Here is a 20,762-nt window from a genome sequence, read left to right on the forward strand (position 1 = left end):
TAATCGAATTTCACCTGTATTTCATCATATTTACAAGTAACAGACCTCCTATCCTATAAGTATACATGACATATTCAAACGTTGCGTGGTGCTAAGCCCTTAGAAAGGTTTAGCAAAGAAACCGTCACCGTACGCGGTGCCGGCGCCTCAGGTGTGTTTCTTGCGAGCCTTTCAAAGAGTTAAGTAAATGGACCTTTGCTGGTACCTAACACGTTACTAATTTGAAATGTCTCTAGTTCTGCGTGTATGCTTAAAGGTGTATCTATGTCATTTTAGCTTAATTGGGTGTTGATTCGATTCCAACGCAGGCAAAATACCATTGTGACTTAATCAAAGCTATATGTACGTTTTAGTTATTCTAAGACACCAGTAACAATCGGTGAAGGAAAACATCAATGCTCAAAAACCTTCCCTATATGTGTAGACGCCTATGCCCAACTGTCTTACATTATTTTTCATTTTTACCTTACGTCAAAACTGTTATAGCACGCCCTCCTGGATTCAGCTAATTTATTCGAAAATCGACAAAAAAATATACCAAAAAATACACTCACTATTTTATGTTTTCCAATTCTACCCACCTTAGGACCTTCACGCATCTATGAGACCCCCTCCGCCCCCACCCCTCTGTCACGGTAACCCGATTATTCTTACAATACACGAATATCTCGCTCGTATAAAGTCATTCGGTGTTTGGATATTTCTACACAACGCACGTACACCTGCCCAGCGCCACCATATAGGCGTGAATTTTTTTTATAGATCATAAAAAAGCTATCGGTTATACAGATGTTGTAGGTACAAGGAAAATATTGAACCGAAGGGAATATGAGAAAGATTGATGATTGGGTTTCTTTCCTGCTTCTAAAATGGGAAATGGAATTGTAGACGTGGAAATGATCTAGGGACCAGAGGGATAGTCCAGGAACTGGTTTATTTTTGATTTTCGATTTGGTCCTGAAATGTTACTTACGTACTATCAAACCAAACCAAGAGTGAGTAGCGATCTAGTGTTATCAGAATCGATGCTGTCGATCAAGCGTAGTTCTAGCTTGTGCCAATGCACGAATTGGCGCTAGTGTTTAAGAATAGAGATTGGTTCTCACTGCAGTCGGCTAAATAACTTAGACTTGAAGTATGTTAAAAAATATTTAGTTGTGTTTCTAACAATCACAGAGGATCTAAGTAAAATTACAATTTTTAAATCTGGAGATTGTAAAATTGCTTGACAATTCCATATAAAAAGGCATTATCATCAACCGCATTGTCTTCAACGAAAATCAAGAGTAACATACATTTAATAAACGTAGGTACATTACAGGTTAAGAATTTAAAAAAGCACAACCTGCACTGACAAAATTCAGACAGAATTCACAACGTTTTACCTTTTGAAGTATGAGGTGTATGCAAACCATGACGAGTCCTCAACGTACCGTACAATTCATGAAAACAGTTTAAAATTCCAGAGCACCACAAAGCCGTTTGCTTTTCTTTGTGAGCTCGGATCTAAGGCGGCCGTTTCATGTGTTAATTAAGTCCCTCTTTTTCTTTTGGAGAAGTCTGAAAAGGCCTTTGTCCGAAAGGAAAAGAAATACTATGTGTCGTTATTTAGGGCCCGAGGCGAGGTCTCAGGGCTGGGACTGGTCGGGTCTTGAGTTCCCTGTATTTTGCTTAGTGATTTTTTTGACTGTATTATACCAGATACCTTTACCACTGAATGTTGATATAATGACATTTAATCTTGGAGATTCCTGACTATAATTATGTAAGAGCTATGCCTGTGATGAATGTAAGATTTATATTTTGTTCAACATCAAAGTACTTACTCCCTCGACCGGTTCAACAACATGTATTTTTTTACTTATATTTATTTTATGACGGTTTATTCAATGAATGAATGCCGCTACAATACAGATGGTTTGTTTTTGAGTTTTTCGAGAATCAAGAGATTAAATTAATGACTTTGCAGGGTTTGCTGCACTTGATTTCTCCTAATGACTAATATATGTACACAAGTATGTCTTTCATTGGAAGATGGTTTTTAAAACTTCCATCAGTTAAAATTGCTCTTTTAATTTCAAAGATACAAGTAGAAGATAGAATAATTAAAAACGCATAAGATACGTAAAATGCATGCTCCTCTTTACCACACTTCCCTGTTTTCACGAACTTCCATAAGTATAACCACTTCATTACACAATAACACTCAAATGAAACAAAAAAATAAAGCTAAAATATGCGTTTATTAACATAATGCAGGTTTAGGGCCACCCCGCGTTGTAATCACCGCTTAATCGCCCGTCATCATCGCCATGAATTCTGAAACAGCCATTACAGTAATTTCACTTTTGGTACCAACTGCATTTCCCTCTAAAAATCCCTAAAAATAACCTTAATTCAAAAGGAGTACAGTCCATTTTTCTTTGCGGGTTTCCTGGTGTGCGTGTTCGTACACTTATATTTTTGGTGTTGGTTAAGTACAGGCTTTTGGTTGATTCATTATTGTTACATGTTATGTTCGTTGTAGTGAGTACCGCTTTAATTGTTTTAATCGTTGGGGCAACTTTACAGGCAATCTGATATAACAAACGTGTTTGTAAATGTTCAGATATTGTAATAAAGTGTTTACCTGTATAATTTCAAGTACCCAATTTAGTATGCACTTATTGTTGATTGTAGTCTAGTTTTTTCAGAGATTGGAAAACATGAACGAATGACCTAGATATACCTAGGTATATTGAGTGGGCACAAAAAACCCAAAAGCTACAAGATTATTATTTATTATTTTTGTACTTGCAAAAATTTGGTATCAAACCTGTGTCTACATACAAACCCCCATTTTTTATTTTTACATGTAATTATTTCAAAGCTCCTTTTAATCATGATTCTACGTACCATCAAAGTCCACGGTACCGGACGCGTCTGTATCAATCTCTGCGATCATCTCGTTGAGCTGGTCCGGAGTCAGCTGCTCATCCAGCGCTGCTAGTATCTCACGTAGGCTTGACGTCGGTATGTAGCCGTTGCCTGGAAGTGGTAGGTACAATTATAAGTCATATGTGGATATAAGGGAAAAGAATAGGAAACAACTGTTCTATAGTAGGTGAATAGGTTAAAACATTTAGGAGAAATAATGAGAAAGTGAGAAAGAGAGCTTTTTGGGTCATGGGGATCATTGATGTTCCTGAACATTCTCATAATATGAAACATACGGCTACAATCTCGGTATGTAGTGTGATATGGCCGAAATTATGACTCAGAAGAAAATAATCATATTAAAAAACGAGAGTCGGAAAAAACACTAAAAGAATTCTTGACTTCAAGACCTGGGATTAAAAGCTAACAAAATAAAGAAATAAATAATAAGATTTTCTTAAAAAAATCCTGTTACTTATTCCTCTAATCCATATCATAAACCTGTCTCAATTTACCTAATTACGATATCTATTTATTTCATCGCAGCGATACATTTTTCTCATTAAAAACTCGGACTGTCCGTGACATTTGCGTGACGAGCCAACGTAAATAATCATAGAGAGACAGAATCATTCCGTTGACATTTGTGTATTACGTGTAATCAGTGAGGACACTTAACATACTCCAAGATTCAAGACCCAATGACATTAGTGTTGTCACGACTATTACGGCTGAATTATATTGTTGAGATTTCGACACCACTCGAAATTTTTGTCGGATCAAACGGCTTTCGTTGATCATAAATTGAGATTAGATTTGGACGCGATACAATAATGTATCGGGTTTATGTGTGTACTTGCACCTGGTGGACCTTGAACGCTCATTACATCGTTATCTCACCCTTGAGATAGTCAACAATATTTTCGTGATTATGAGGAGGAAATAGAATACGGTTTTGTAATTAATATGTGAAAAGAATACAGTTTTGTTTTTCTATTTTTAGTATTTATTAAGATGAATGAAGAGGTGCCATTTAAACATAAATTTTACTGACTGTTTTTATCTCTTCTGCCATTTGTATCCTGTAGCTTGGAGGCTGAAGTGATGCATGTCATTTAGGAACTGGGTAAAATTCTTCGAAAGAGATAGGAGATTATTTTTCTTTCATCAAGTCTATCATGATTAATTATTGCCACGTTTTTATACACTCTCTTTCTTGTTTGTTTATCATTCCGGTTGGATTTTTGCAACTCAATTTTGTTTTTATGGTTAAAATTTTTAAAATTAATACTAACCTCATAATTAATGACTAAAATTTTCGGTAGTTTTGGTGAACACACACACTTCACTCCTTTGCAGTCATCTTCTGCGTTGTGTTCCTTTATATTTGACACTTCCATATCCGAATTTTCCAACCAAATTGACACAAATAGCAAAATTTCGAACTTCATTAAAAAATTACTCTCAAAATATTTTGGCAGAGAAATCTCTTCAGATTGGTATCCGTTCATAAAATGTCTATCGTATGTGTTTACTAGAAACCTAATCAAGTATAGATGTTCAAGATCAAATGGATTTCAATTGACTCTGATCGTGATGAAACACTTTGGTTTGTGGGGCAAATATTTTTGCCCTGCATATTATCAAGCTGACGGGGACATCTATTTTACTGATAAAAAAACGTCTTTACCCTTTAAAAGTGCATGTTCAATACATATACATGCCATTATAGTTCAATTTTTAATGCTTGACTATGTCTTCAAATTTGTATTTTCATTTTAACGCCAATCTTAATATGAAGCGAGTGTGGTGGCAAGTTATCTGCTTTGAAATTGCCTTCATAAATCAGGCTTAAATATGGGTCCAGCGTTATTCAGCGCTTTGCTGGACCAAACTGCATAATAATGATCTACTTTATAGCAGATTTTTCATTTGAATATTTTCTTTTTTTAAATAAACATTTTTAGCCAATTGTTTGTAGGTAATTGTTTAGCCTTGATCATGATCACAACATACATAAAATACAGAATCTAAAAATAAACTAATTAAATATTCATCCATCTTTAAAAACAGTCATAAATAAACCGTTATAACGTAACAATAATTTATGATATTCTAAATTTAAAGCCGACCTCAGCAATTTGTTTCTCCAAGAGATAAAAGACGCGATCCATTCTCAAATAATTTATGCCAGTCTTATTTGATACAAATATTAATTTGAATTTTCCACTTCCGAGAAAATAATGACATGTATTAATTTTTAGGACTGAGCACGTTAAGTCATGTTTGTGATCAATTTTGAATATAAATGACTTTTTAATACCCAATATGAAAGTGAAGCATCGAGGTTGATACATAATGTTATAAAATGAGTTTAATACATCAAAGTGAATAAGAATGTTGATGCCAGGTTTAAATATTGAATTTTCTTTTCCTGCTTTCAGGCGTTTTGGGTGGGCGCCATCCGAATTTACATTTTATTATTGTCGTTTGACAAAGCAGATTGGTTTTAAAAGTTTTAATTAATTTTTGTCTTTTAATTTAATGGCGGGCCAGAAACGTATTTATCATTAAAATAATTAATATAACAATCGTATTGTTGTTGTTCTATTAGCGTCTGTAAAGTTAATTGTGACGAAAATTTATAAGCATCATATGTGTGAGCGTGTAATTTATTTTGTTTATCCGTCAAAACAGTAGTACATTATTACATATTCTTAAAATAAACGAAACTATTTACTCAAAATACAAAAAAAAACAGTGCAAATAATAGAAACCAAGGAAATTATTTAAAACTCAAAACTATACATCACCAATTTTATTTGTTGCCGAGCGTAAGACAAAAGTCATAATAATTTACCTTTAAACACGGCCAAAGAAAACATAAATTCACTTTTTTATATGTAACGCACTTGTCACTGTATCACGTTTTATTATCGTTTTCGCATCGTTATTCTATCGTCGACAAATGGTAGGGGTGTTGGCGTGGCGCCAACAATCGATGGGACGGTTATTACGAGCAATTATCACCGAAACACGATGAACACCATAAATTGAAAAAAGGTGATTTATGTGATGAAACTGGTGATCTTTGTGGTGATAAATGATTGTTTTAAATAATTTAGGAATGTATTTCGTTGATTGGTGCTGATTTATTGTAATTATAGTTTAGGTATCGTTAATCTGTTAGCTGAGGAGCTCGTGGTTTAGCTATAATCGCATAAGTGATTCGATCACAGGTTAAGCTACGCTTGACGCGGTTAGTCCGTAGATGGGTGACCATGTTTGTCATAACGAGTTCCTCCGTGTTTCGGAAGGCACGTTCAATTGTGGGTCCCGGCTGTTATTCCTACATCTTTAACAGTCATTACAGGTAGTAAGAAGCTTGAAAAGTCTGAAAACCAGTCTAACCTAGGGGTATCGTGTTGCCCAGGTAACTGGGTTGAGAAGGTCAGATAGGCAGTCGCTCCTTGTGAAACACTGGTACTTAGCTGAAACCGGTTAGACTGGTAGCCGACCCCAACATAGTTGGGAAAAGGCAAGGCCAATGAAATGGTGAGGTATCGTTAATCTATTGGTAAGTGTGGCATTATATCAATGTAGCTGTAGTTAATCATTATTATTTACGTTATTGAGTTTAATATCTCGCATGAATGAAACATTGATATGGTATTTCCAATAAGCAGTGAACTGGTTTCGGGTTAATTTAAATTTTCGCAATTACAGCACATAATTATGTTTCGTACATTTCTCTTTGATTGATATAAAGTAACTCTTGAACCAACCACTATTAATATTATAGAGTTTGTTGCGTCGTTTTATCTCCACAACTAGTGTTTTTACTAAGCCTCCTGCAGCATCCTGTTTTGCCTGCTTGTCACAGCAGGCAAAACAGGATGCTGTCAAAATGTTTTTTGTGGTGTTCATAAAGTGCTACTTGTTTTTGATTTTAGTACCTACCGTAGCCTTGTCCCAGGCTATGTTTAAGTCTGTTTTCAGTATACCTAGATTTAACTGATTACCTTACTTCACAAGGAGCGATTGCCTATTTAACATCTACAATTCAATTTACTGGGAAAGAAAGCTGTTCAAGGAAGTAATTTGCGCATTTGTTGAAATAGGAACATTTTTTTGGTTTTGCAAAATAGGATCTTTATTATACGAAGGTACTCGGCTGTTTATCCGTCCGTCTGTCACTAGTGACAGATAGATGGATTCGTGATAGCTGGACTGTTGAAGTTTTCACATATATTTTTGTTGCCACTATAACAACAAATGACCGGACCGGGATGGTTGGCGTTCTTGGGGGAGGCCTACGTTCAGCAGTGGACGGCGATAGGCTGAGATGATGATGATGATGATGATAACAACAAATTACAATAGAAATCGAAATCGAATTTAAGAAATGGTTGGCAAAGTCCATAGTTTCTTTGGATTTTTTTTTGTTTTCTTTTAACCTATGATATAGAACCCTCACTGCTAGTCGCGCTTGACCGATTATTTACTTTCGATATATTTATAGGTCCTATAAAAATTCCAATAAACAAAGCTAGCTTGTCTAAACCCAATTTGTCTAACAGGATACAATAGCTGTAAAACTAAGTTTCCTGCATCTGAGACTAGATGCAAATGCGAGATACAAAACAACAAAGTTTTTAACACAAATCTCAACCAATACCTACTACGTATTCACCGCAGACTCAATCGAACAAAACAGAGAATAATCAAAAATGTACCTAACATTCTCGTGAATAAAACTCAAAATCGTTTCCCATTGATGTGCCTTTATTGCCTTCTGGTTACAAAGTTGGAAACTTTTCAGTTCAATTTCCATATGAAACGAGAACTTGTTTCGAAGCAACGTTTTGAGTTTTAACTTGTTTGATCCAGATATATCTGGTTTTTATAAAGGAAAGCAATAAACGGCTGGCTTTTCGTTTAAAAGGCTTTTCTTTAGCGTTAAACATTTTTTACGACGGTCGTTTGTTTTTATTTTAAGTATTTTCGAGTATGAAAGCCTGTTGTTTATGAAATATAGATTGGCGTTGGATAGACGAGTATTTTTTACACATTGTGATGAAACGATGCTTTTTTTAAAAGCTTAATTTATTGCCAAAACACGTTACTTTTATGAATACTTATGTTTCAATGTTGACCAAGAAACCTAGAAATTTTATTGAAGTTTTAAATCCCTCATCACCAGAGCTAGAGTAGAAAAGAGTTAGACATTTTTTTTATTATGTTAATACACGCTTAATCATATTCCGATTGCGATATTTAATTGGGATTTTTTTTGCAAATTAATATACTATTAGTCATGAAATTCCACCCCCATATTTCAATCTACAGGCTTAATAAACTTACACGTGTTTGTACTAGAAAATGGAAAGAAAAGCGGTCGCAAGAATTTTATGAAAAGAGGTTTATAAAAATGGCTGCAATTAAAATATACATCCATAAGGCTCAAACATAAAGTTGATATTTTCTGTGACTTAAATAAAAATGCTTCCATGTTTGTAAATGCCAACCATTAGAAATGCGGATTATTAGTATCTAGTTTTTTTGTCTTCGTTTCCAGCTTAAACCAGAATAATAATTCATAAATCCTTTTATCAATTAAAAGCTACATTATCATCTAGTAAAATACACTATATTTACATTTTTCATCCTTAACATCATTTTTACTAAACGATAAACAAACGGGTGAAACCGCGAAATACAGCTAGTGTAAAATAAAGTGCACTTGAAGTATACAATGGAAATAACCTTGGCATAATGAATGGTTTGAAACAATTCCTGAAATTGTTTATGAAGAAGTATAATAAGCGGTTTCTTGCCAACCTAACAACGTTATTTATCGCCTTTGCATGCATTAAAACACGGCTTTGATATACATTTTCAATATTTTTAAACAATTTGGACTTTTTTAAATTATGTTGTATTAATGTTCGCTTTTTTTATATGTCTTAGCTGGTCAGACGGCTGGCTTTGCTGTCTAGTCGGGCTTTTTAATGCGTTTGTGTGTTTTATTAATTTATTTATTAGTTGGTATTAAATTAAAAAGAGTTTTAATAGTTTATTTTGTACAATATGTTTCTTAGTCGCCTCCAATTATTTGCTTTCAATGTAACATGTTATAAATCTAAACAAGCTATAAATATTGAAAATGAAATAAATTTGGTAGACTTTACTCTCAAGTTGTAAATTATAAAAGACTAAGTAGATATGTTTATTTATTTTTTACTTATTAATTATGATTTAATTTTTTTTTTTTACTTTTAGTTCTATTAAGTATGGGAAAATCAAAATTGAAGATGATCACAATTAAAAAACAAGTTAACTTAAAATTTCTTTTTTAATTATAATTTAAGTCAAGTTTTTATTATTATAGGATAGCTGTCAAGACGTCCTTTTAAAAACAGCTTAAAATAATTCCGTAGCAAATAAACCGGCTGTAAATTAGTGTGTCAACGCGGAGAAATTTCAATTAAATTTTAATGGCTGAGCTTTCTGCCCTAAACGGGAAATTCACAACGATAAATTAGTATAAATCTTTTCGCTATTTTCAATCTCCCAGACACACAGACGTTAAGGTCGACACGGGAATTTAATTATGAACTTCTTCATTTGGTAAGGTTTTTCTGTTTATGTTTGACCACATTTTGTTTTCAGGCTTTGATATTGAAAAGTAATAATACGGAATAAGATTGTCGTCAATTTTCAGTTGTACGGGATTCAGTTGAACGATGTTTTATCTGCTTTCCTCAACCTATTAAGCTATGTACCTAAAATTCGAGTTATTTTAGAATTAAGTATTTAATTTCGATTCGGATTAACATCGAACTTTATTTTTCGTATGTTGTTATAGCGGCTGCAGAATTACACTATCTGTTAAGATTACAACTACCCAGCTATCGCAGTTCGTGAAATACAGCCTAGTGACGGTCCGAAGGACAGACGGCAAAACCTCAGTATTAAGATTCCGATTTGCTCTCACTCATACTCATACATACTCATACTCATAATCATACTTAATTGCTCATTTTAACAAACGGGCATCTACAGCCAATAGTGATTTACCCTTTCCTGAAATATCCTCTTAGAATTTTTTACTTAGAGTCCAGTCGACAGCATGGATAGCCGAGTGTTAGAGAGGTGACGCCTCAGTCTGGCCGTATTTGTGAATATGACTTGAATGTTCATAAAACTAAATTCTTTAACACAAGTGTTTTTTTTATACGATATAGGCGGCATACTCTTGTTTTCCAAATCACTTCTCATCAAACCCAATCTTAAGCCCACAGTCTTCGGGAACTTATTATTAATACACTTATCTATCTACTTACCCTCTTTGTCATAAAGTCTGAAGGCTTCTTTCAGTTCCTTTTGTAGCGCCTCGTCGTCTTCTTCTAGGAAATACATTGCGACTCGCACGAACGAGTCGAAGTTTAATGTCCCGCATGCTACAAATAAAAATATATTAAAAGGCTGCTGTAAATGGGTATTGTTTTGAAGAAATTCGTCTGCTGAAGTAAAAATAATGATTATGACTTGTATTGGACTCTTTTTGATTTGTAAATGAATGGCATAGTAGCATTTTTTACAAATAATTTTGGGCAGTTCATATTTCAGTATTTGTTTTGTTTTAAAATTCGTGTCAGGATTAGATTACAGAATTCGATTCAGAAGTTTATTTCAGTAACTTAATACCTACCTAATTACATGTTACCCACAACTTACCTGTTCTGATTTTTTATCTGTTTGTCTCTCTGTAGCAAAGTTGTGTAAAAAATCCCATAAAATCAACTCACATCATTATTTGAACATACTTTAAGACTCATATTTCTGAGCGCAACCCCTTATCGTTAATCATTTAGGTCAAGTTTATATTTAACTGCCAGCAAAATTTAATGACTGAATTTTAAATATCATTGAGTTTATTTTAATGACACATGCTCAGTACAGCACACTTAACATTTAACTCGTAAATATGGGGGATCATTTAACGGTTATCCGGGCATCTTGATCCAAGTAATTAAGATGTAAATGACGTTATAGAGATGTTATGACATCACACAGATGTTGCTTAATGGTCAGTCTCGCTAATGATGAGAGAGGCTGCTAAGAGGATCGTAATTGATTTAATTATCTTGTTTGATACTGTTTATGGGGTTTATGAGATGTAAGTGTGGTGTTGGTGATAAATATTGTTTTTTTTTTTAATAATGCTTTATTCCACGTGCTTCAATGAGTAAATTATACGAGGTTTTTGATATGTTAATTCTGTCATGTCGATTTTTCTTTGCATGCAGTATTTCGATCGACGTGTGTTGTGTTTTCGGATGCTGAGTATGTTTGTATGAATATCATCGAAATGTCGTAAATAAGGAATAGATACTATGTTGTATTATTATAACCAACATTGGTAAGTAGGCCAAACTGTATAAAAATTCGGTAAGACGCCAGAAAAGTTTATACTTTTTTGGCTATTAAACTTTATCCTCAAGTTTATGTATATGTATGTTCGGTAAAGATATCGATTTATGACAACCGCAGTTGGCAAATATGTATACACATTCCAGAAGTCAGAAGTTGTGCAGATATAGCAAGTTACAGCGCTAGTTCCAGTCTAAATGCTCGGCGGCGGCGCGTCGAAACGGCTACGGCTTTGAAGTGTAATATAGGGTGGGGTTTCAATCATAGCGTAATGATAAATATGTGAAATTGGACCCAAAGTATTTGCCGAAGTAACTAATAACTATCAGACGTTAGTGTGTACTTAACGCAAACTTAGGAAGTGCGCAGTTTCTCTAGAAAGTAAAATAATTGAACGTCTGGTTTGGTCCCGCTTATCTAAATGTATTTCTGTTAACTTTCGTATAAATAACTATAAAAAACCTGATGATAATATTAAGAGATATTCAATATTGCAATTTAAAAGCAATATCAGAAGCAATTAGCAATTTCATTGAAATCGAAGTAAGTAGATTATTCGCAAGCTGTTAATTACATACAAATCTTCAAATTTATACCATCCAAACAAACAACGGTAATATTTTCACACGGTAATAAGTCCACAGAAACGTTTGAAATACATCAAAATATTTACTGAAAATTGTTTCGTTAGTAGTCCATAAAACTAAAAAAAAAACAAATCAAAACTACATCCACCTCTTAAACTTATCTAATATTTATGTTAGTAATAGTATTAGGCCACAAATATGTTAGAAACACATCAAATATACACTCAAAACTGAAAACTATCTTATTAGTAGTCTTCAAAAACTAAAAAATCAAATCTCCACCTCTCACACTAGCATCCCACCCAACAAACCAAGAACATCTGGGAGCTTTGCTAATTACTTTCCTAATTGCTGCTTGTGTCAGTTGGAATGTTATTCGCTGTCATATCTCGTTAATTACACTTTTGTTGCAGTACACTGCCTTTGTCGTAAACGTGTGTTTAGATTTTGATTTTAAAACAAGGGTTTGTGACACGCGAGCTTTACAAGTGTTTGTTTGAGTGACATGGTTTGTATGTTTAAGCTAAGTTAATTGAAAATACAGCGTTGTGTTATAAGTTAAATAAATGTTAAACTAAATTACGTAGTGTGTTGAACACTGGATTATTGTTTATAGTCAGAATACTAAAATAATTTATTTACAAAATATTATTAGATAATTCAAATAGGTATTATTTTATATCGGACAACACTTACTTATTCGTACATAATCAATTATTTTTACAGCCCAATTCGGATTATAAGCATAATCATTGGCAACGAATCTTAATCACAGTGTATATTACTACAGTTAATTACGGACTTCGCCAATTAAAGTCTTGGCCTCAAGATGAAGACGTAACAAGCTCGAACTGGTCAAGGGTCATACAGTAGGAGGCTCAAGAGTTATCTTATAGACAAGAGGTCCAAATACTCCTCTTATATTTGGAGAGCGATAAACAAAACCTGATCTTGACCCTCACAGCACTTCCCTTCTATTTATTTTTTTTACTTGCCTGAGGGTTTCTCTGTGTAGGCGTTATTGAAATACGTATGATTGGTGTTTGTATAAGAGTCTTTTAATATTTTATAGTTGGACCAAACTGAGGATATTTACTTTTATTTAGAAATTGAAAAAAAACGCGTGTATCAATGAAGTGCTTTTGTAAGGGATACTGATAGATTTTATCAGCCTTTAGTCGATTCTTCACTAAGAGAGCCGACCCCAACATAGTTGGGAAAAGGCTAGACCAATGATGATAGTCGATTCTTCAATTGTTCTGAACTCACTTATAAACATAAAATAACGAAATAAAAGACAGATGTCATACAAAAATAAATTCAACCGAATTACAAATATTATTTCTTGCATATTTTATTTACTTATGTTTAGAATCTTTTTGATTTCATTCATTTAAGTCTGCAATTTGCCCATCACACAATAATTTAGTTTGTTTACTCACAGTCTTCTAAGTACGCTATGCTCAGTTATTTTCGTCAAAGCATATGGCCACATTGCCCACTTATCGAAGCGTCGCGTCGCGCTGCAAATTGCCGTGACCGCCTCGTTAACGTCACTGTCAGCTGATGCGATCAACACACCTTGGTCTAATGTTTATAGGCTAAGCAGATGTCTACGTAATATCTATCTGGTTTTGTTTTTGGCGATACTTGTGCGGTAATGATTGATAAACTCAGTGTAAGTTAAGAAAGAGCTGAGGCTGGATTTTTAGGTCGTGCGTTGGATCTCATAATAATCTGGTGCTGTAGTAGAAATCGAGATCATTATATCTCACAAACGTAATAGCTAAACTATCTGGATGTACTGAAATTAATTATTACTTTCGATCTACAATAATTTTCACAACTTTCCTTAAAATATTTGAAACATATTTTTCCAAATAAAGTATTAGTAGTATTTAGTGTGTAATTGCTCAGTCATTGTAAAATAAATTATTTCAGTCATCAACACTGTTAATAACACTAAAACTCCTTCAAGTCATAAATGAAAAATGAGTAGAACACAATCAACAAATCAAGCTATCAAACAAAACAAAACGCTTTATAAATCAAACTGCCACAGTTAATATAAACACTTGGTAAACACACAAAATCCACATTTGATAAACTACCACATTTGTGTCATAACTCCAAACCATTAATAACTGGATCAATAAATTAGTCAAAATAAAATCTACATTTATTCGAATGTCATTCCAGACATATCTTACAAAAGTAAAAATCTCACACCTGTGTCTCATGACAACCAAAATACACTTGAGGCCAAATAAAAATACCACTGTCAATAAATAATATTAAATATGAAACTGTCACCACTTTTGTTGGCGAAGGAATTTAAATTGTCATTCTTAAAAAAAAAACTAGAAATACTTAAATGATTGAATGTAATAACAATTTTCCAGTGAGCATTAAATGTTGCTTATTGCATCTCAGATATACGAGTACGGGCGATTGTCAGCAGAGTGTAAAAATGTCAGCGCTCTGCAGTAGGAGACTTTTGAAGTAAAACAGAACTATTTTCTTGGCTTAGCGTCGAGACCGCATAAACTTCGCACTTTAAACACCTTAAGATGAGATTAACTGGAGTTATTTCTGTTAAATTTGTCATTGTGAGCGCTGTTTAGTGTCATCCAAGCTAAAATAGGATGACGTAAATAACAACTGGTTAAAATAATATCGGATTACTTGCTCTTCACTATTAGTCAACACACGAATACTTAAATCCGAAATAAAGACAACCTCTTTCAAGTACACATAAAAGTAACAATTGATTAAATATTTCAGAAAAACCAACCAAAAACTTCCGAGTAAATTAATCACACGAGCAATCGCATTTTGAAAGCAGATAATAGTTCTTATATTTTCTAACAGATGGCAGTGCTCTTTATGTTCGGACTCCCCGACCGAATCCGAAATAAGCCGAACACCTCAATTCGCGAGTAACTTCGCTCATTTTATAACAGTTCTACTACATCCATTAGTGCCATCATACTCGTTACAAGGCTGTTACCTACTTCTTTGGGCTCACCTTCAGCATCTTCACTGTCCACCATTCTGTCAAGTTCAAGGTCATCGTAGTTGTGTACCATGGTGTTGAGAATCATCTTCACCTTCTCCTTCTCAATGCGGCCCTGCTTCTGTGAGTCGAACATGCTGAACGCGCGCCTCAGCACTGGAAACAGAGGAAAGGTATGGTTTATCCTCTGAAGATTGGGTAGCGTAAACTAGACTAGTAAGGGAAGGTTTGAATCTGGTAAAGTGAAGAAATTATATTTGAAAAAATATTTCAGTTTCATTACATTGAGAAATATAAAGTGTTATGTGTTTTGCAATTCACTTAGTTTTGGAGTCGACGGTATTGTTGTTCTCTATATCAGAAAACGTGAAATAATGGAACTCCAAGATTCTTGCGTATCAAAGAGATAGTTCTAAAAAATGATTCCAGTTATCTCAACACGATCAATTAAGGATACAAAATCATAGAAAATTTCCGCAACTCTAGATTCGTTTCCTATAAATGCATAAAGACCTAACTCAAAAATAAACGCGGGCAAAACATTTGATCAAGTATTTCTATGAAAAATAAACCACAAAACCGTTTACATCGTTTTCAATGGGAACACTAATTGAAACACGTTTTAAATTTTACATGCAAAGCAGACTGTCAGTTGCGGCTGTGAACATTTTGCGAACGAAAGTTCGTTTGGCTATCGCTGTAAAGCCGATACAATTTAGCTTGAAATAGTACAGTGCTGGCCAACAAATTGGTATCACGATGTTAAGTAGTTTTAAATTAGTTAGTTTAAGTTGCTCTTTTATGGATCTATGCAGTTATCTTGTTCTTAGGTGGCTTAAAACCACTTTCGGCTTTTAATTTATTGTGATTGACCTACAGTGAGTAGATCGGAGTGTTTCTCCCTCTTTTTTGTGAAGGTAAGCCATCTTGGCTTGGCTTTGACCATTTCAACGGGATTAGGTTTCAATAGTTTACCGCATCTTAGAGATAAGACCACTAGTTATAAAGTTGTCAGTACCTGTCTTAAAATTTGCCTATCTCTATTTTCCAACTTTGCACACCTCACTACGACACTAAAACTTGTCCTGCGTTGTTATTGGTGTAATAAACATTAAAACCTCTGTCATGTTATACTTGACATCAATAATATTCCAAAAGCCATATAAATATCCCATTCGATTTACGACATGATATGATAGATATAAAACTATGAATACAACCAATAAAAATCATCTATTTATCACAGCTAATGTGACACAGGAATCGGTCCGATGAGTGCAAACTTTATAAAATAATAAAATATATAAAAATAAAGTGATATATCAAACGAATAAAACATATGAAAAACTTGTTGAAAAATATATGGATAAAATATTATAGTGATAAAATAAAAAATGTGGCCATCCTTTAAACGTTTCAGTGGCCGCCAGTGTAAAGCGAATGAGTTATGTCATGCGTTGTTCTAAAATTGATGGCTTGTGGTTGGAAATCCAGTGTGTACTGGAAACTAAGGTAAATATGTACTATATTATCAATTTTGATACATTGGATTTAGAAGTGTAACAAAAAAAACCCGGTCTAGTCTAAGTCGGACTCGTGAACCGAGGATTCGGTTACAAATACCTTGGAATTATAATTCTGTGAATGACGCAAAGACAAACGGCCAGTCGGATAAACAGTGGCCTTAGCAATAGGATTTAGTTCAAAAAACTAACAAGTCCTAAAAGACATATGTTATTTATATAACTTACTTAACATATTATTTCATAATTTATTTAAAGATAAAGATGGACGCGAAATAAAACTAAACTAGAGAGAGAGAGAGTGTCGTGGTTCATAATTAATTATATTTTTGTGTCTGACCCGACGCGACGTCGCTTCGGAAGTTCCAAGTGTCATGGTCACGGATATACTGCTTTTAACTTTATAACTATTGTCCCCATTTTCCTTTATATTATAGAACTTAAAATACATAAAAATATACATATATGTTTATTAATTTATGTAAACAATAAACTTTGAGACGATCGACTTGAAACACGTCATAATCATAAGCAAGGTTCCAAACTCCTTATCTTCCCCCTAACACAAGCTCTTAAAGCAAGTTTATCGCCGTTGTAGAAGGGGGATGCCGATATGCATAATCTATAGCGCTCTCTCCCTCTCATAGCTTATGTTCTCTTTTAAGATCTTATAGTAAAGGTTCTTCGCGTTAGATTCTCATCAGTGTAACTCTAAGTTATCTTTATTAACAAGTTTATAACCGTTCCGTAACCGTGGGCTATCAAAGTTACCGTAATCAGGAATCGATTCGATAGATAGGCATAATGAGAGACGTACATGGAAGTAGAGACTTAGCTATGTATATTAAAAAGTTGAGACAGATAAAAAACAATTATAAAAGCGCAATTGTAGATCGGATAAAAGAAACGATCGGTGTGATGCTTTTTTCCATATTAGCCTATAATTTTACCTAGTTTGATTTCATGGTGCAATTTCTTTTTTTTTCAGTGCTAGTGTTTTTTTTTAATTTAATGAATACTGCATTCCAAATAACCTCTAAATTTTGATATAATTAAGCATTTTCTAGCTACAAAGTAATTTATGCCAAGAGTTGGTCAGTTTACACAACTCTGTAGAGAATATCGATCTTGAATCTCAAATACTGAATAACGGAATAAAAATAGGCCTAACAAAACATCACAATAAAAATAGATGACGATGTGTTGTCAATTATTCTTCTTTGTGTAATTACTTGACGGATATAGAACTTACTCATGGCTACAGAATGCTGCTACTAAAATATTTGGTCAATCACTGTTGTAGACTAGATCTTCTCTCCGATAATACAACACAATATACTGTCATAAAATTGTCAGCAAACATTGAATTAATAAGTGTTTTCAATAAAGATTTTCTTTGCTTTTTAATCTTTGTAGTTTTAACTGAACCGAGAGAAATCATAATAATAGCATTGCTTATTCCTGGAAGTAGCAGTCTAATTTCAAAAAATATACTTTTACATTTGATTGTCCAAAATATGCGAAATGGCGCCACTTGCCTTGAGAAAAATCGCGGAGCCATTATCAAGTAAAATTGAAACACTTAAAATAACAACGCAAATCTAAAATATAAATTATAAAAGAAGTCATAAAACCACAGATAAATATTTCAACAATGGACAAAGAATTTCAATGTAATATTTCAGAGATGGCGGACTTTAATCCGACATTGTTGAATACAGATGTCATTTTGAAAGGCTTGCAAAGACATTCTCTCATTCAGCCGCGGAATATTATTGTTGAGATATTATGAAAGGGCTTTTATAATAAAACTGACATACTTTGAGTATCGTGAATGAGAATACGGTAAAGTAATCAAAGAGGTATTCTTTTATCATAATCATGCAACTTTTTGTATAATTATACTTAGACATAAATCGTTGTATATTGTTAAATCCTTCTAGAATATTGATAAAACTTCCAGGTATGTAATTTTAATTAATGGTCAGCCTTGACCATTCCTATTTATTCCTGGTTCGGTTGGCAAGTATTTCTCGAAACCGTCAAATCAAAAATGCGAATTTATAAAATAATAAATACATACAGCAGAGTACCTTTTTATACTAGCTTTCTTGCATGCCAGATTAAAAATGTTTCAAAGAGGTTTTTATTAAAATCAAATTTAGAACAGCAAAAATACTTTTCAAGATAATGCTACTAAAAAAAATACGTGAGCGAGATACTAAACAGTATTAATAAATAGTTTTCCTTTATATTTTTCCTTTTTTCGTCGTATTTGTCGACAGCTTGCTTAAACACGAATAAAGGGCAAAAAATAAAGGTTCTGTTCGAAAAAGTAAAACAAGAAATTGCGAAAGTTTTTACAGTTTTTGGATGTTTACCAGTTTAGTAGTTTTCATATTGAAATAGTAGGTAAACTTGGTAAGTTTCGTAACCATTTAAGCTTTTATTTTTTATTTCCTTCAGTCATGACATGAATACTTTCAGTGTGGTCACAATTTAGCGAAAGGTTTATGATCAATAATCAATGCTTTAAATTGAAAAATATTGTTGAAAATCACTTTTTGCATACTGTAATAATTTATTTTATTTTATTTACATTTTCCATCCATGATTAGAGATCAACTTTAAAATAAAGGATCCCGATGATAAAATTCATAAGTTTACAAGCTAAAAAAAGATGACGGCGTATTTTTCAATCTGTATATATTTCCTTGGCAAGGCTGCATGGAAAGGGGTTTTGCTGCGGCTTAAATAATACTAATAGTACGAAGAGTTGTGGCTTTGCAATCAGCATCCTGGTTTTAGCTTTCCATTTTACGTTCCGAAATTAAATTCTGATGGTATTCTTTTATGGCTGTATTCGTAGGTACCTGTATTTTGTTTTTTTTTTTTATATTACTGTGGATTTAGAATTTCATTAATAAAATATACTTAGTAAGTATTGTTTTCTCTATGACGTTTCCTGATTTGTTTTTTTTTATTATTTAATTGGAATTAGAAATGGTATTGAACCTGTATATGTTGTGATATGGTATTGTTTTTTAATTCGATATTTCGGTTATTTTTGTACGTTGTGGGCGAACTGTAAATAACTTAAGCTAGATAACTTTCCTTAAAGTTGATATTAAATTGTATTTGACCTCATTTAAAGAGAAGTTCAAAATGAATGATATATTTTTATAGAATCCCGTTTATACTCTCTGACTCTGAATCAGTCTGGTGTTACCAGCATATAAGGTTCGATTCTCAACAAAGACAAATAATTGACATGTACGTATAAAATATTATTTGTGGTTGGATTTTATTACATTTGTGGGTAATGGCGCAATGAACAAGGAGATAATAAGAATAAATAACTCGTTAAATTAATAATATAAAATATACTTACTAATGATTTGAGCATCATCATTTTGGTTTCGTCGACTCTGTAAGTGTATTGACTATACATAATTATTAATAACTATGTCCAAAAAGTCAAAAATAAATTTCAATAAATAATAATAAAAAAAACTCCACAATCAAAAACAAACAAACAAAGCAAAACTTTTAAAAACAGATAAAACACACCATTTTGGAATTGCTAAATGTCAATTGGAACTATTTAAAAATTCAAAAATGTGTTGGCTCTGGCCAAGGCGCGCGCGGCGTGAACACTAAACTGGCTGGTTAGAATCACGTTCGAAATTTAAACGAGGTGTTACGGGCACAATGCTTGTTCGGGGCATTTAGTTGCCTGACGTAGTCTTGAAGCGGCGGCCTAGCATTTATTTTTAGATTTTTTATAACGAATATTATTTATAATATCGGTTCATTAAATATATATTTTGTTTACTATTGAAAAGCTTCCTGGTATATTTCTGATACGTAGGTAATTTTAGTATTTTTAATGAATTTAGAAAACAACAAAGCTTACAGAACTTTGTACTATAAAAAATGGATAATCATTCTCCTTTTGAAGAAAAATGTTTTACTTTCTACATTTTTTTTAGTGATGGGAGACTTTTGAATCTATATCTATACTAATATATAAAGCTGAAGAGTTTGTTTGTTTGTTTGTTTGAACGCGCTAATCTCAGCCACTACTGGTCCAAATTGAAAATATCTTTTTGTGGTGAATAGACCATTCATCGAGGAAGGCTTTAGGCTATAAACCATCACGCTGCGACTAATAGGAAAATGAGAAAAAAACAGGGCAGGTATAAATCATAACTTATATCTTCTACCCACGGGGACGAAGTCGCGGGCAACAGCTAGTCTAATATAATCATCTTTAAAAAACTA

The 20,762-nt window shown here is 33.2% G+C and overlaps 2 protein-coding genes across 3 annotated transcripts in view; one reads left to right on the plus strand and one right to left on the minus strand.

Moving 5' to 3' along the window:
* The window catches only part of LOC113502137 (calmodulin-A-like), a 67,377-nt gene that overhangs the window by 15,646 nt on the left and 30,969 nt on the right, over window positions 1-20,762 (plus strand). The window lies entirely within an intron of this gene.
* Window positions 2,225-20,380, minus strand: LOC113502138 (troponin C-like). Of its 2 annotated transcripts, none has more exons than XM_026883532.1 (6): window positions 20,049-20,380; window positions 19,870-19,906; window positions 14,968-15,111; window positions 10,263-10,379; window positions 2,896-3,027; window positions 2,225-2,319 (listed from the first exon to the last, which is right to left on the minus strand). In XM_026883532.1, exons 1-6 carry the CDS (start codon window positions 20,049-20,051, stop codon window positions 2,291-2,293), a joined length of 462 nt encoding a protein of 153 aa, XP_026739333.1. In that variant the 5' UTR covers window positions 20,052-20,380; the 3' UTR covers window positions 2,225-2,290. The 2 variants fall into 2 exon arrangements, with proteins under 2 accessions (XP_026739333.1, XP_026739332.1); XM_026883531.1 differs by having other exon boundaries at window positions 19,870-19,921.

Source organism: Trichoplusia ni, chromosome 16, assembly GCF_003590095.1.
Source record: "Trichoplusia ni isolate ovarian cell line Hi5 chromosome 16, tn1, whole genome shotgun sequence".
In the NCBI taxonomy this organism is placed as follows: Eukaryota; Metazoa; Arthropoda; class Insecta; order Lepidoptera; family Noctuidae; genus Trichoplusia; species Trichoplusia ni.

What these genes read in the sequence shown, in the direction of transcription:
- LOC113502138 (XM_026883531.1), bottom strand. An exon ending in GGACAGTGAAGATGCTGAAG is followed by an intron (nt 10,380 to 14,967) that starts GTGAGCCCAAAG and finishes TTTTATTTGTAG; the next exon opens with CATGCGGGACATTAAACTTC. An exon ending in CGGTACCGTGGACTTTGATG is followed by an intron (nt 2,320 to 2,895) that starts GTACGTAGAATC and finishes TGGCTGTTTCAG; the next exon opens with AATTCATGGCGATGATGACG.